At 43.0% G+C, this 17,934-nt stretch overlaps 1 protein-coding gene across 2 annotated transcripts in view; it reads left to right on the top strand.

The window, feature by feature from the left end:
* LOC120060986 (mitogen-activated protein kinase 14A) overlaps window positions 1-15,325 on the top strand; it is a 33,472-nt gene extending 18,147 nt beyond the window's left edge. The window contains exons 8-12 of one of the 2 annotated variants that reach the window (XM_039010447.1): window positions 142-213; window positions 5,809-5,888; window positions 7,291-7,369; window positions 13,730-13,903; window positions 14,706-15,325. In XM_039010447.1, coding sequence (XP_038866375.1) covers window positions 142-213; window positions 5,809-5,888; window positions 7,291-7,369; window positions 13,730-13,903; window positions 14,706-14,773 — 473 coding nt within the window. In that variant the 3' untranslated portion in view covers window positions 14,774-15,325. Of the gene's footprint in view, window positions 1-141; window positions 214-5,018; window positions 5,099-5,808; window positions 5,889-7,290; window positions 7,370-13,729; window positions 13,904-14,705 lie in introns of both variants that reach the window. The other variant, XM_039010446.1, reaches the window with a different exon arrangement.
* The last annotated feature ends 2,609 nt before the right edge of the window (window positions 15,326-17,934 follow it).

Here is a 17,934-nt window from a genome sequence, read left to right as displayed (position 1 = left end):
CCAACGTTCCTATCATGTGGATGTCATAATAGCAGAACACTGTGAATGGACATACTGAACATCTTTCTCCTATATGTTATAGTAGACAGTTGTTATTCCTTTATATGTTATATGGACATAATGATCACCTCTATGTTACAGTGGACATTTGGTCTGTGGGATGCATCATGGCTGAACTCCTCACTGGCAGAACGCTGTTTCCCGGTACTGACCGTATCCTTTCATTGCCCTTACCTCAGTTACCCTACTATGGGTCTAATATGAGTACCTATGCCGAAGCCCACTCCATTCTGTGAGTATGCCTGGCCTGGCCTACCCATTCAACCACTGTTTCTGTCACTGACACAGTCTTAGTGGTTGGTGGTGAGATTCCCACACAATAATATGTCCTTGCTGAATCACATCGGATAGGACCAGAGTACACACAGAATCATGCTGCTATTGATTGTTTGACATACGCATTTCAAACAGCTTTTTGCAGGTCCAGACAGTAGCAGAAGATTGCTGACAGTGCGTGTCCTAAACTGTGTTCTAAGCTAAAGCTCTTCTATGTTCCTAACTTGCTCTGCACAACTAATCCCTCTATGGTGCCTCAGGTGGTGCTTCTTCTCCTTTCAGCTCTGTTTTGCCGCTCTCCCTGCAGCATGTATTGTAGAGGGTCTCCTAGTTCGTCAGTTTATGTGGCCACACTAATTTCTACCTCTCCGAACTTGGGTCTCTAAAACTCTTGTTTTCTCTGGCGTCCAAGCCTCCTTCCATTGTCTGTTAGATGCCAACCACCTCTACTTTAACACAGTAACCCTAGAAAAGTCTGGCCTCGAGGCACCCACCTTGGAGCAAATGACGAGTCTTTTAAACGTCAACGTTCTAACAGCCTAATAAATACATTTCATATAGGCTATTAGGAAAATGATCCTTTGGTTCTACTTCATACCTTTCAGACCGCCAGTACGGTTGAAAGTATGGATTATATCCCTCGCGCTCCACGCAGGTCGAGTAATAATAACAGCAAAGTCACGCCGGTGACGCCATGGGAGGACGGGCCCCAGAGGTTCATATTAAACCGTAGGTCAGACCACACACTGTCTATTATTTCTTCTCGCAATGTCAGCTTAGCGGTATTGCGCAAGTTGACTGAGGCGCTGTTCAGTTTTTTGGATCTTCTTAGGTCTCGGAAGGGTAAACTAAACTTGGTGTGCTTTGTGTGTACTGTCAGTCTGTTACCTACAGAAATACGCCCTCTAAGGCTGTGTGACAGCTCTCCCCCACCTATCCCTTTTATCTGAGGATATCGGGCTTCCTTGTCTTGTACTGACTTAGCCCACCAGCTATTGTGTGTTGGCCATCATACTCCGGTGCTAACCTTGTCAAGATATCCTCCATTACCATGCTCGTTATCGAGGCCACCGGGCACTAGTCGTCCTTCGACTATTTAATGGGTCACTTTCCCTAGATAAGCGCGTCTCATAGCGCGCACACCGTCTAGGAAGGTTGTTAGCCTAGCCAGCTATACGACGTGAGATTTGGACTGCTTCAGCCCTGTGGTTGTAGCTCGGCTCACCAGAAATTATTTTGCGGTTGCTGTACAGCGCTCTACTAGTGATGCACTGATATGAGGGGCGGCAGGGTAGCCTAGTGGTTAGAGCGTTGGGCTAGTAACCGAAAGGTTGCAAGTTCAAATCCCCGAGCTGACAAGGTACAAATCTGTCGTTCTGCCCCTGAACAGGCAGTTAACCCACTGTTCCTAGGCCGTCATTGAAAATAAGAATTTGTTCTTAACTGACTTGCCTTTGTTCTTAACTGACTTGCCTAGTTAAATAAAAAAAATAAAAAAACGCAATACCATGTGTGGATATCATAAGGTGGAATGCACCAATTTGTAAGTCGCTCTGGATAAGAGCGTCTGCTAAATGACTTAAAATGTAAATGTATGACATTTTTGACCGATAACCGATATTTACAATTTTTGCGGCCTTTTAAAAATTCCAGTACAGTTAAAAAGTTAACACACACACATGGATGCAGCGATCTAAGGCACTGCATCTCAGTGCAAGAGGCGTCACTACAGTCCCTGGTTCGAATCCAGACTGTATCACATCTGGCCGTGATTGGAGTCCCATAGGGCGGCGCACAATTGGCCCAGCGTTGTCCAGGTTTGGCCGGTGTAGGCTGTCATTGTAAATAAGAATTTGTTCTTAACTGACTTGCCTAGTTAAATAAAGGTTACACACACACACCACACTGACCAAAAAGTTGTTTTGTTGGTATTCACGTATGTCCCCATTACCAGTAAAACATAATCAAAACCTATTTCTTTCACTTACTTGCTGTGCTGTTTCGTTGTTCATTTGTTCAGTCATTTCAGTCTCAACCAGGATTTCATCATACATGTCAAGCAGTGAACTTTCAGCTGTCTGTCCGTGGCCTCTCTTCCTCTGTGCGCACTGTCACTGTGTCCGTTTCCATCTTGTCCAGCTGTGTATGTAACATTTCACATAAACCCTGTTTCTTGTCTGCGTCGAAGTAGCGGTTCTTGTACGTAGCATCTAGCATGGTGGCGACACAGTAAAGAGAGAGTGCCACCGAATCGCTTGTTCACAGCCTGTCTCGGCTGTTTTGTTGAGCAGGCGTTTCAATGCCATGACAGAGGGTATCACGTCTGCTGCAGGCGCAGTTGATGAGCTTATTTCTCCAGTCAGTTGTTTGAATGGAGCTAGCTAGTGTGTTCATGTTTCAAACATGTTCTCAAATTCTATTGAAATGGCAGCAGCGGTATGACAACCAGCACATTCCTGAGCATGCAATACGCCTTTCCTCAGTACGAAATCCTCGTCGACCCACTCTGCTGTCAGACTCCGCATGCTCATGGGGCTGACATCACTGGTCCACATGTCAGTTGTGACGCTATTACTGTGTAACTCCGGAAGGGCAACATCTGAAAAACAGCGCACTTGGTAGTGTGTACCGGTGCTCGACCAGTCGACGAAAGCCAACATCACCCAAGACAGAGAATGGTTGATTGTCAAGGGCAATGAATTCCATTATCTTGGCTTTAATGGATTTCGCCTTTGAGTTGTCTGGCTGAAATTGTCTTTTGCACACTGGTGTTAAACTAGACATCGGGTCGATGTTGGCATTTTTAGCTAATATCGTCCGATTCCGATATGTTCACCGATATGTCGTGCATCCCTACTCTCTACCTTTACTGTGTATTGTGGTAGCTGCTGTAATAGTCTCCGGTTACTATTCAATTAGTTCATTCTGAGCTGTGAGAATACCACATCACCATGATGCTGGGTATGCATGGCTGCTGCTCTTGTGGCTCTGAACTTCAAGTAGAAGATGGTCATAATCTGTGCCCCGCCTGCCTAGGCATTGGCCACCTGCAAGAGGCCCTATCTGACCTCTGCATTAACTGCACCATCCTGCCTGTGAAGGTGAGAGCTTGCACCCTCAGCCAGGAGATTACATCTCTCCTGGAGAAGGGCGCGATCACGAGTAAAAGCATCAGAACAGCAAGATAGCTTTTACTCAACCTGTTTCCTGGTTCTGAAGAAAGGAGGCTTCACTAACAGGCTGGGGGAGCAGTGTGGCAACACAGGTCTATACGGGGAGAGTGGTGCCCCTGCTGGCGGAAAGAGCACATCAACGTGCTAGTACTTCAAATAGTTTACCTCGCCCTGAAACACTTTCTGCCTATTCTCAAACAAACATGTCCTAATACGATCAGACAATACAAGCCATTCATCTCCCAGGTAAGGTGAACGAGGTGGCGGGTTCCTTGTCACGACAGAAACTGGCCCTGGGGGAATGGAGACTTCACCCACAAGTAGTGAAGATATGGCAGCGGGTTGGAACAGCACATGTGGACCTGTTGGCCTCAGAGCAAACTTCCCACTGCTCCATCTACGAAGGAAGGCAAAGGACCTTGGTGTGACCTTATGGCCCAATCCAGACTTTTTGCCTAAGGTTTTATCACCCCATATCAACCAAGCCATTGAGCTGGCGGCCTAGTGCCCCCCTCCTTTCCAGAATGTGAAGGAGGAGCGAGCAAATCTCCTGTGTCCAATCCGTTCCCTCAAACGGAATATGCAAGCCTCTGAGCACTTCAGGAAGTCAGACCAGGACTGCGTTTCAAGCTCATAAAAGACACACCCTCCTCCACTTACCCTCGCCTAATGCCCTTGGGGGAATCCCCGTGGCCATCTTTGTCGTTGGTCCAAATGATTAGCCAAGCAAGGGAAGTTTGCAACGTGAGACCCTCAGCCCTCGTTTTTGATATAGTTTGCAAGTGTGCAATTGATTGTACATCCGCTAAGAAAGGTCAGCGAAACTTAAAACCAACATTAATATGGAGAAGTCAACAAACGACTGTAAATAAGATAGAAATTGTGCTACTAATGCACATGACAGTTCAAACACGTATCATAAAAGAAATTAGGATTTTGTTTGGTTATCTTTTGGAAACGTTAACTTGCGCACACAGCTTTCCCTGACATCACGCTTATACATTGTCATTTTCCATTTACCTGATATAGTGGGATGGCTAACATGCGTTACTACCATACCCTGTTCAAAGGCACTTAAATCTTTTGTCTTGCCCATTCACCCTCTGAATGGCACACATACACAATCCATTTCTCAATTGTCTCAAGGCTTAAAAATTCTTATTCAACCTGTCTCCTCCCCTTTATCTATAATGATTGAAGTGGATTTAAAAAGTAACATCAATAAGGGATCATAGCTTTCACCTGGTCAGTCGGTCATGGAACGAGCAAGTGTCCTTAATGTTTTGTACACTCAGTGTAGTTTATACAAGTATGTTACATTTGATTTATTCAATGTCCCAGGGTGGTTTTTGTGACTGTTCTTGGTTCCATTGTGCCAGGCAAGCTCAATCAAGCACAGCTCAGTTATTTTTAAGACAACAAATACTGACCTGAAGACAGGTCAGTAGTTCTTGCCGGTTCCTCTCCCCTTCCAGCTCCTGTTGTTCCTTTACACACGGTACCTGTTAGACATTGATCAGTTGAAGCTAATAATGCTGCTCGTCGGGATGCCAGAGCCTGAGCTTTTGATGAAAATCTCTTCAGAGTCTGTGAGTTATACACACAGTTACTATACTGCAAGGTCATTTGTTGCTTAATTTGCAAAAATGTGATGATTTTTAAATTTTATTTATGAAGTGTGTTCTTATAATCTTCAACACCAACTACCATTTTTAAAGCATGCTATGTTTGTTGTTCACATCCTCTCAAGTCTTTGTGAGGTGGGGTCAAATGCAAGACCCGTTTTGATTTGAATACTGCTTCTTCACTTGCATAAATTAACATATGTTCAAAGTTCGGGTTTTACTCCTATGTTTGATTAACTTGACTTTTTCCTGACTAATTGAAAATATTCTCTTCTCTATCATAACCTGAAGCATGTTACCAATCTGTCTTACACACGCTTATACAATCTTACCCTCTTTTTTTTCTTTTTTTACCTTCCCTTCCAAAGATGGCACTATTACCTTTTTGCAGAGCCTCTTAGGAGTTGAGCCATACCATAAAACTCCTATTGGAAACTGTGTTAGCCCGCTGAGCTAAAGCCTAGGCCAGAGAGCCAGGCCTTAGCTCAGGGAGCAAACGCAAGTCTTCAGGTCTTCTATTGACTGGGAGACTGTTAGCCCGCTGAGCTAAAGCCTGGGCTATGCATTAGCTTGGGGTGCTAACATGAGTCTTCAGGTCCCCCACTGACTAGCTGCTTGTTAATGTCTCTGCTATACTGCTGTCTGTACTGATACCCTTGACCCATACCTGATAGATATAAACCAGCTTCAGCAGATAATGCGTCTGACAGGAACGCCCCCAGTCTCTCTAATAAGCAGGATGCCCAGCCACGAGGTGAGCAGGACCAAATTATTCAATACATTCTCTATGGGGCCAACCCAGGATTCAAACCAGGGTCCTCAAACCTGCACGCCACAAGACTGTTAGCTCCGGGATTGGGGTAAATTCAAAGGCAATTCAGGAAGTAAACTGAAAATTGCAATTTTACTTCATGAGTTGACCGAATTGACCCCAACCCTGATTAGACCAAACCACCTCCCTTACATCTAGCTGAGAGCAGAGCCACATGCCCAGGGCCACAATATTAAAACCTCCCTAAGAGGATATTTGCCTCCATATTATAAGGAAGTAGACAAACATACAATACCAAAAACAAAATATAAAATTGGAATCACCGCTATTTTAGAGTTGTAGGTTTCTATTTTCTACTACCCACACCCCTTTACTATAACCACTGAGTGGTTGCTGTACGTTAATGCAAGTCCAGCAGCAACTACTCTCTTGCCTCGTAATGTTTGGTTTGCCATAAGTGTTATAAAGCATAAATATACCTAACATTGCATACTAACAAACATTTTGCCTGAGCCAGAATTGGTTTGAATTGAAACACTCAACTGATGAGTGGTAAGGGAAGAAGGACCTGAAAATAGCAGAATTGCAGTTCCTCTTTTTGAAGTTGGAACTGATTGAGTATATCGTAGCTACATTACATAAGTACTGCAATCAAATAAATAAACACTACTCGGTTATAAAACTCTTTCTTCTCCTACTGCTTTCTTTCAAATCTGCAATTAAACCCTTGGTGCTTATAATTAATCCACACTTGCCAATGTTGTTCAGACCAATATGGTTCTGAATAAATCTACTCACATTTCTGATGAGGGCCTCTCTAATCCTTGTCCTTGTCCCAAATAGCACCCTATTCCCAGGGAGTAGGGTGCTATTTGGACATGCCCTTGTGTCTGATATGGTACCAACTAGTGCTAATCATAATTATTACTTTCTGAATACAAAATGAGTGGCCACTTCCCCAAACCAAGATTAAGACAACTTGATCATGATTTTTTGCCCAGTAGCATTAATCTGGGTTAGGAAACGGGTCCAATTAACCAAAAATAAGGTGGGCATCTTGTGGCTCCCTATTCCCTTCATAGTGCACTACTTTTGACCAGAGACCTATGGGACGTGGTTTAAAAGTAGTGGATTATATAGGTTATAATTATATATAGGTAATGGGGGGCCATTTGGGATGCAGTCTTGTTTGGGTTCAATCACCCTTAGTGGAGTTGACAACAACCGGATGCATCCAGTTTTAAGCTATCTTCAACCTAGCTTCCTTTTCTGCTGAAAACTGGATGTGGGAACTCTGCTCAGGCGTTTATTTTAGTCTTGGTACGTTAGGTTAGGGTTCTATTGACCTCTTCCTTCCGATCTCTTCACACCCGTTGGTTGACAGGCCAGGAACTACATCAACTCCTTGCCACAGATGCCCAAGAGGAATTTCTCTGACGTGTTCATCGGTGCCAACCCACAAGGTAATGTTGGAATCATGATCCTACACTCAAAACACTTGGTCACATGTAAGTTAGACCCGAAGATGTAACCAATTTGTGATGATAATGAAAGAAAAGAGTCACCACCTGATGACCTCTTGTGGCCATATTCAAAAAGCATCTTAGACTTTGAATGTAACAGCATTCCTGACACTTCCTCTAGTCTGGCTGACATCCAGCTCTTAAAGTCTTCCTGACTTGAGACGCTGTATTGAGACGCTTTGATGTGTCAGCACGAAACGTTGATAATGGAGGGGCTGTACCTTCAGACTTCAAGGCGGCACTCTATTACGCTGGTTGGATGTCACTGTTTTGAATTAAACAAATCATAATCTATTGTTTTACATAGGATTGCACCAGTCCTTTCGCTTCCAGTCAGCTCTTCCGGGATAAGCAAACACACAGCTAGCTAACGCAAACCTTCGGAGTAGGAAAACATTTTCAAAATGTTATAACAACCCTTCTACACTAAAACAAATGGCATTAGAGAACTGCAACCTGGCGTTTTGGATCAGGTACAGCAAACTACCTGAAATTATATTGCGATATTGTCAAAACGGTACTATATGTAGTCAAATATTATCCCGATATGTAACTAGTGCATCTTTTTTTTCTCCATCACTATTAGCTAGTATCGCTAACATTAGCTAGCTTGCTATCAACGCGAAATCAGTTAGCTAATCAAATGTATGGTTTAATAATACATAAACTAGTTATCTATTTATAGGCTTTACATTTCCTTACCCCCCCTGAAGTTATTAATTTTCCTTCTTGGATGTCCTCTGTTGACATACTAAGGCAATGATGTGAATCACCCATGCGTTTTTGGGTGTAATGGTTCACCAAACCCACATTTTGGTACGTATTGTGGTTTTGGTTTATAACAATGTTCCGCATTCACAATGTTCCTGGCATTGTCTGTTGTGCCAGGATTGTTATCTTGGGCTTCTCAAGTTTCCACTCTGATGCATTTGTAACCATGTGTGAGGTGGGAATTTACCAGCAAATACCAGTTGGATGCATTCATGTCATTTGTATGGATTGCTTTTTCTAAATGATGTTTTGTTGCATTTAACTGCAGAAAATGCTGTTAAAGGTAATTTCCTTAGTGACAACAGAGGCATGTGGGAGCGATTTCCTCAGGATGATAGATGAGTTGCCCACTAGTAATTACTAGTTAGAGTGCCATTCTAGTGGATTTTTCCTTCAATGCCAGATGGACACTTGTGACTCATAAAGGGCGTGTGTCTATAGCATGGTACTTCTCCCACTCTGGTGTGATGTGATGGGCTGTCACTGTTACATAAGCGCAATACAGGGTGCATTGGCCAATTCATTTAAGTCTTTGGCTTTGTCTTGCTTATATAGAGCGGGTACTACCATTTTGCTGAAATGGGTGCAAGAGGGAAGTTCATAACATGGCTCGATCACTTTCACGAGGTGCTGAAACCCCCTATTCTAAACCACAGACTAAAAAAATATAAACAGCCTACCTATCGCTCTTGTAATTTCTTTGGCCTGGTCAGAATCAGCTGCTTGAATGCAGTGGGGATGCTAATTTGCGTGATGTCGGAGTAAATGTGTCAACATATTTGTGTTGGCAGCTGCATAAGCTATTCTCGTTGACTGTGGCGACATACTGTTAACGTTTGATCCTTTAACACTCTGTCCATCGCCGTTGTAATCTACTGGGACACCAAAATGTTCCCAAACTGGAGATTTTAAACGATGATGGAGGATCGAGGAGTTGTGTGTTCCGAGATGCTGTTCTGGGCACCACTGTTGTACTGCACTGTTATTTTCCTGTTTGTGGCCCGCCTGTTAGCTTGCATCATTCTTGCCATTCTCCTTGAACGTCTCTCATCAACAAGCTGTTTTTGCACACAGGACTTCCACTGATTGGACACTGTCGTGCGTGAAAAGTCATCATCGATCTACACATAATACCCCATATTGACAAAGCAAAAACAAGTTTTTAGAGATTTTTGCAAATTTATAAATTAAGAGCTGAAATATCACATTTACATAAGTATTCAGACCCTTTAGTCATTACTTTGTTGAACACCTTTGACAGCGACTACAGCCTTGAGTCTTCTTGGGTTTTACGCTACAAGCTTGGCACACCTGTATTTGGGGAGTTTCTCCCATTCTTCTCTGCAGATCCTCTCAAGCTCTGTCAGGTTGGATGGGGAGCGTTACTGCACAGCTATTTTCAGGTCTTTCCAGTGATGTTCGATCGGGTTCAAGTCCGGGCTTTGGCTGGGCCACTCAAGGACATTCAGAAACTTGTCCCGAAGCCACTCCTGCGTTGTCTTGGCTGTGTGCTTAGGGTTGTTGTCCTGTTGGAAGGTGAACCTTCGCCCCAGTCTGAGGTCCAGATTGCTCTGGAGCAGGTTTTCATCAAGGATATCCCTGTAATTGCTCCGTTCATCTTTTCCTCGATTCTGACTAGTCTCCCATGCTTCACAGTAGGGATGGTGTCACGTTTCCTCCAGACGTGACGCTTGACATTCAGGCCAAAGAGTTCAATCTTGGTTTCATCAGACCAGAGAATATTGCTTCTCATGGTCTGAGAGTCTTTTGGTGCCTTTTGGGAAAACTCCAAGTGGGCTGTCATGTGACTTTTACGGAGGAGTGTCTTCTGTCTGGCCACTCTACCATAAAGGCCTGATTGGTGGAGTGCTGCAGAGATGGTTGTCTACCATCTCCACAGAGGAACTCTGGAGCTCTGTCAGTGACCATCAGGTTCTTGGTCACCTCCCTGACCAAGTCCATTCTCTCCCGATTGCTCAGTGTGGCCCGGCGGCCAGTTTTAGGAAGAGTCTTGGCGGTTCCAAACTACTTCCATTTAAGAATCATGGAAGCCACTGTGTTCTTAGAGTCCTTCAATGCTGCAGAAATGTTTTGGTACCCTTCCTCAGATCTGTGCCTCGACACAATCCTGTCTCGGAGCTCTACAGACAATTCCTTTGACCTCATGGCTTGGTTTTTGCTCTGACATGCACTGTCAACTGTGGGACCTTATATCGACCAAATCATGTGCAATCAATTGAATTTACCACAGGAGGACTCCAATCAAGTTGTAGAAACATCTCAAGGATGTTCAAAGGAAACAGGATGCACCTGAGCTCAATTGAGTCTCATAGAAAAGGGTCTGTATACTTATGTAAATATGGTATTTATTTTTGTAAACCTATTTTCGCTTTGTTATTATGGGGTATGGTGTGTAGATGGATGAGGAAAACATTAATTTGATCAATTTTAGAATAAGGCTATAACGTAACAAAATGTGGAAAAAGTCGTGGTCTGAATACTTTCCGAATGTACTGTACATACACTATAGTATCTAACATTTCACAACAATGCACACATCTAAAAGTAAAAGGATGGAATTAAGAAATATATAAATATTAGGATGAGCAATGTCGGGATGGCATTGACTAAAATACAGTATAATACTGTATATGTTGTCGTGACTTTACTTTCATTAATCTGATGGCTGTTGTTTATCTTATCAACTAAATGTGTTTAATTGTTACCCGATTTTAAACATTTTGAGAGGGAAAAAGATACTTATCGTTGATACATTTTTAGAAACTGTTCTCACAGTAATCATTACTTTGTACACGAACCGCCGCCCGTTTGAAGTAAGAAATCATGAAAGTATTTACGTGTGAATGCCTTCGTTCTCTGTTTATCTCTGTCGGAACTAGCCCTCCTTAGGAAGGGTGATGGGTTGGCCTTTCAGCGGCACGCTTGTAAGGCTCCGATTGTCCAAAAGGAGTCGTCTCCCCCCCCCCCCCAATCCCATCCGTTGTTCACTCTGGAAGGTGCTTCTTGGAAGATAGGCTAGCCAGCCGTGTCGATGGTTACCACTGGGTGATGAGAGTGTAGCGTACTACGGTGATTTGAGAAGAGTAGTACAGAGGACCCACTTATATTTGCTTTTCTAGATACTTGACTTAGGACAGCTAATCAGCTGTACCAGTAAATGGCTGAGAGGTGAGCTTCTCGCCTCTTCCTCGTGTTGATATTCATACTTCAGAACACTTTAGACATGGGCTGCAGCTCCCCGTCTTTCCTGGTCTGGGAGGTGAGTTAATTTTCTTCACCTCGTGTTGAGGTTCAAAGTGCCAACCATTTCAAACGTGTAGCTACCTCTTCACGTTTTTCTGGTCTCATGTTAATTTCTTTACCAATACTTTTATGCACTCAGAGACAAGGACGGTTCCGTCAGGCTGACCTCGGGGTGTGGCTACCTACTGGGCACAGTTTATAGGAGACAAATCATTTTATGGCTCCTAAAATTACATTCTTATCTTAATTTTTTCCTTCTTCATATTTCATATACAACGTTAAGGATGGAGACTTCATACATGTAGTGTAAACTTTTCAAGTTACTTTCTTTCCTTTTTAACCTTTTTAATGATGACATCACAAAATAACCACCTATATGACATTCGTTTTCTAAAGATCATCTCTGGCCATTCCCCACGTTCTTATGTTAGAAATATTGTTCCAGTATTCGCTTTAGAAACTGTTTCGGCGGGAAGACTGTTTGTGTAGACAAAGGAACATTCCTTTGGTTAATACTGGAAAGGGAGACCCTAGATTTCCTCTCCTTTAATTTACGAAAGGGTGTGAGCTGTCAACCCGGCAGCAGCTCCCTCCTTCCCTCTTCTGTGGGTGAGAAGATCTGTTTACTGTCATCCATTGCCAAGCTGATCTGACCCATTGGATCCTCAGGCCAGTCATGACAATATGAAATGAGTAAAGCAGTATATAAATGTTATTAAAGTGACTAGTGTTCCATTATTAAAGTGACCAGTGATTCCATGTCATTAAAGATTTTTGTTTTACATTGTTTCACTTTGAAGACACTATCTGTGAGTGGCGATGGCCCCTAGTAAAATAGCCAGTCGATATGGGCTATAACCTATAGTGTAAGGGATGCCTTCTCAACATGGGTTATGTATAACTCTGTCACTCAAATAATTGTGGACTGATGCCACTTTTGAACATCATGTGCTCATATATAGTAATCTCATCTTCTTTCACCAAGGAACACACTTCTCTAAGCTTGCTGAAACTCTCCTGAAAGGTTTTCATTTTGAGCCCTAACCTCTACAGAAAGATATTGTTAGCACTGACTGTCATAAAAAGGCTATAAATTCTTAATTCCCATCCTCATTCAGAATAAATTTATAATTAGTAACAATATAAAGATTTTGACGCACATTTGATTACTATGCTAGTTCTTGTATAGGAAAATGTTGTGTGAGGTTCCCATAGTTTAATCCAATAAAAGTACTTTCTGTAGTGTCTCTTTGGCAGTTGTGCTTCCTGTCACTGAGTCATTCATGATGCAGTTCTATCACTTTGTTTAGAATATTCGATATCTTATAGGCCTATTATGCGAACAGTTCATGCAAACAAACACTTCTTACTCATTACATTTCTACAAATACAAAACGTTCATTCACTGGTGCGTCATTATCATTTACATTCCGACATTACATGTATTCATCGCAGTGCCATTCTATACCGTCGAAGTACAGTTCTTGGTCATTGTATATACCATATGTAGGTCATATGGACTTCATCCACAACAATTACAATGGTTTTGGAGTTGTATAGGACTGAGGCCAAAATATCTCTCCCTGTCTTCCCCAACCAGCTCTCTGGACTTTCGAAGACAAGGTCGCATGCACCATTCCATATCACGTTCTTGTCTTCCTCCACAACCACTGCTCTGAGACCCAGGGCTTCTGCCTCGTGGATTTGGTCCTCCATCTTTAGTGGGGAAACGACTGTCAGAATTGGAGGCTGTTTTCCTAGGTTCTTGAAGACAAGAACTAGCTAGCTAGCTGGTAAATGAGGCTTTCCCCCTTGGCAAGACTGCCAATACATCCTCCCCTTGCACAAATGCAAACATTTTAAAGTTGCTCATATTAAATCGCTAAATTGGCCGTTACTGTGGCAGTGCCGTCTCTATCTCCTTGTCAGAATGTGCCATCAGAGTTTTTAGTTAGTTACCTAACTTTAGCTTGGCTTGTTTACCTTTAGTGGGGGCATGGCAAATTGACGAGGAAGCGTGGGGGACGTTGCGCATATGAAAACCAATCAAAAAGTTACTTGGTAGTGAGTGGAAACGCCAACCCGGATGCTTCACATTTATACATCCGGTGAAATATCTGGCTAATTGTTCTATCTGTGTCCTTACGCTCTCCATTCATGGTCTGTCTGTAAAAAACACCTTTCCAGCAGAGGGCAGCCAATGCCTGTCACTGATCCTAGTCCGAACTGACCCTATTAATATTGATGATGTTCTGCTTCCTGTAGCTGTGGACCTGCTGGAGAAGATGTTGGTTCTGGACACAGATGAGAGGATAACGGCTGCCGAGGCTCTGGCCCACCCCTACTTCTCCCAGTACCATGACCCTGATGACGAGCCTGAGGCTGACCCCTACGACCAGAGCTTTGAGAGCCGTGAGCTGGAAATCGAGGAATGGAAACGTATGTAGAATTAAATAGACAGGAATCATTATGAGATTATTAAAGGGGTCATACATGCTCAGCAAATGCATTGCAAAGGCATCACAATGCATTCATTATACCTGAATGCTTTCAAGGATAATTTATCTTTTTTAGGACCATCTGTTTTATGTAAATGGAATGTTATAGAAGGGTACAGACACATTATTTTTTTGCGATTTCACTTGTTTTTGAGAAGTACCCCAACCAGTGATTTAATTTCTTCGTTGTGCGGTACGGGGGCTCTATAAAAAAACATGAACAACGGCTCCAAAAACACCCAAGTACCTCCTTTTAGAAACGGAAAAGCTCTCAGTATAATGTTGCAGTTCTTAAGATGTTTATCCACAACATTATCTTCCATTTTGTTGTGGAATAAGTTCGGAATGACAATTTCATAAGTACAACATCTTAAGATCCGTTTCTAAAAGGAGGTACTTGGGTGTATTTGGAGTATTTGTTGATGTTTTCCAGAGCTTACTTACTGCACAACGAGGACAAGGAAATGAATCACTGTTGCGGTAAGTTTCTCAATAAGTGAAATCGCTAAAAAAGGTGTCTGGACCCTTCTATAACATTCTATTTACATACATTTTTGTTGAGGTTTGGTTGTTAAAAAAAAAAAAAAGCAAACTTCTCCTTTTTAAGTAAACTGCTACAAAATGTTTTGTCCATCTTGCGAAATAAATGTGTTTTTATCTGCTCTGTTCCCAACCCCACAGACGGAACAGAAACACCCTCAGCACACATTTATCTCTCTCTCTTCTCTCTCGTCTCCTCACAGGGTTGACCTATGAGGCGGTGTGCGATTTTGAGCCACCTATCTTTGATGGAGACGACATGGAATCGTGATTGGATGATGTGATTTCTACAAGCCCCTCCCCCTCAGCCCCTACAACTTTATATCACTGAGGTTCCCGCTTATCATACGACCTTTTGGGAAAACAATATCATCCGAGTGCCTACAAACGTTTGTCTTTTGTTATATTTCTTAAGCTGGCGCTCTCTCTCCCCCCATTCTGACTTGTAAATGTGTTGCAAGGGAAACGTAACTAACATGGCCTGGTCCCAGATCTGTGTTGTGGCATGACAACGGCCATGGGAGTTGGCTATTCAGCACAAACAGATCTTGGAACATCAAAATGAAAATGTAGGAAAGGAGATTTTCAAGGACTGAATATCTGTATTTACTACAATGTATTTTCAAGGCAGGAACAGAGGCAAGCAACAACCAACCACTAATACCATTATTTGTCCATTGCTGGAAAATGCCATGCTTCTGTTATTATTCTGTCTATATGTATGTTTTAAATGGCACCCTATTTACTATATAGGAAATAGGGTGCCATTTGGGATGAAACCTATATTTCAACTACACTGATCAAAAATATAAACGCAACATACAACAATTTGAAAGATTTTACTGAGTTACAGTTCATATAAGGAAATCAGTCAATTGAAATTAATTCGTTAGGCCCTTATCTATGGATTTCGCATGACTGGGAATACAGATATGCATCTGTTAGTCACTTACACCATATATACAAAAGTATGTGGACACACCCGTTGCTGACAGGTGTATAAAATCCAGCACACAGCCATGCAATCTCCATAGACAAACATTGGCAGTAGAATGGCTTTAGTGAAGAGCTCAGTGACTTTCAACGTGGCACTGTCATAGGACGGTGCCACCTTTCCAACAAGTCAGTTCGTAAAATTTCTGCCCTGCTAGAGCATCCCCGGTACAACTGTAGGTGCTGTTATTGTGAAGTGGAAATGTCTAGGAGCAACAACGGCTCAGCCGCGAAGTGGTAGGCCACACAAGCTCACAGAATGGGACTGCTGAGTGCTGTAGCGCGTAAAAAACATCTGTCCTTGGTTGCAGGACAGACTAGTTCCAAACTGAGTTTGGAAACAACGTCAGCACAAGAACTGTTCTTCAGGAGCTTCATGAAATGGGTTTCCGTGGCCGAGCAGCCGCACACAAGCCGAAGATCACCATGAGCAATGCCGAGCCTCGGCTGGAGTGGTGTAAGCTCGCCACCATTGGACTCTGGAGCAGTGGAAACGCATTCTCTGGAGTGATGAATCACGCTCTACCTGGCAGTCTGGCGAACAAATCTGGATGCCAGGATAACCCTACCTGCCCCAATGCATAGTGCCAACTATAAAGTTTGGTGGAGGAGGAATAATGGTCGAGGGCTGTTTTTCATGGTTCGGGCTAGGCCCCTTAGTTCCAGTGAAGTGAAATATTAACACTACAGCATACAATGACATTCTAGACGATTCTGTGCTTCCAACTTTGTGGCAACAGTTCGGGGAAGGCCTTTCCTGTTTCCGCATGACAATGCCCCCGTGCACAAAGCGAGGTACAAACAGAAATGGTTTGTCGATCGGTGTGGAAGAACTTGACTGACCTGCACAGAGCCCTGACCTCAACCCCACCAACCACCTTTGGGATTAATTGGAACGCCAACTACGAACCAGGCCTAATCGCCCAACATCAGTGCCCGACCTTACTAATGCTCTTGTGGCTGAATGGAAGCATGTCCCCGCAGAAATGCTCCAACATCTAGTGGAAAGCCTTCCCAGAAGAGTGTAGGCTGTTATAGCAGCAAAGGGGGGACCAACTCCATATTAATGCCCATGATTTTAGAATGATATTGTGTCCACATTTGCCTGCAGGTGTCCACATACTTTTGGTCATGTAGTGTAGGGGCCTGGATCAGAACCAGTCAGTATCCGGTGTGACCACCATTTGCCTGCAGCACAAACATCTCCTTCGCATAGAATTGATCACGTTCTTGATTTTGGCCTGTGAAATATTGTCTCACTCATTAATAGTTGTGCGAAGTTGCTTGATATTGGTGAGAACTGGAACACGCTGTCCATACACGTTAATTCAGAACATACCTAACATGCTCAATGGGTGACATGTTTGAGTATGCAGGCCATGGAAGAACGGAGACATTTTCAGCCTCCAGGAATTGTGTACAGATCCTTGTGGCATGGGGCCGTGCATTATGCTGAAACATGAGGTGATGGCGGCAGATGAATGGCACGACAATGGGCCTCAGGATCTCGTCACGGTATCTCTGCATTCCAATTGCCATCGATAAAATGCTATTGGGTTTGTTGTCCGTAGTTTATGCCTGCCCATACCATAACCCCACCGGCACCATGGGACACTTGTTCACAACGTTGACATCAGCAAACCGCTCACCCACACTACGCCATACACGTGGTCTGCGGTTGTGAGGCCGGTTGGACGCACTGCCAAATTCTCTAAAACGAAGGAGTGGCTTATGGAAGAGAAATTAACATTAAATTCTCTGGCAACAGCTCTGTTGGACATTGCCAATTACACGCTCCCTCAACTTGAGACATCTGTGGCATTGTGTTGTGACAAAAAGGCACATTTTAGAGAGTGGCCTTTTGTCTCCAGCACCTGTGTCATGATCAACTTCTCAACTTCTCGATATGCCACACCTGTCAGGTGGATGGATTATCTTGGCAAAGGAGAAATGCTCACTAACAGGGATATAAACAAATTTGTTCACACAATTTGAGAGAAATATGATGTTTCGTGCGTATCGAACATTTGGGGGATCTTTTATTTCAGCTCATGAAACATGGACCAACACTTTTTACATGTTGCATTCATATTTTAGTTCAGTGTAGTTTTTTAATATTCCTCCTTCAGAAGTCTTTGTTATTATTTTGAGAATTCTATGGCTTATCACTGTGACATTCAAAAGAAATGAGATGCTGAATTAAACGTCCGGGAAAATATAGCTGTGTACTATATGATTGAATCATTTAATAGTGTATATCAATTGAAATGTGGAAGACAGACTGTCAGTCTCGCTATGCCAATCGCAGCATTAGTGTCACAGATTTACAGGCGCTTCAGAAATCATTAGATTAATCAGCTTTACTGTATCAGACAGGCTGGGTCTCAAATGGCACCTATATATACCTATATAATGTATGACTTTTCGTTTTATTTAACC

The sequence above is a fragment of the Salvelinus namaycush genome, chromosome 16, assembly GCF_016432855.1.
Source record: "Salvelinus namaycush isolate Seneca chromosome 16, SaNama_1.0, whole genome shotgun sequence".
NCBI classification, from domain to species: Eukaryota; Metazoa; Chordata; class Actinopteri; order Salmoniformes; family Salmonidae; genus Salvelinus; species Salvelinus namaycush.
Note: the sequence above shows the minus strand (reverse complement) of the source record. Positions and strands in the feature narration are given on the sequence as shown.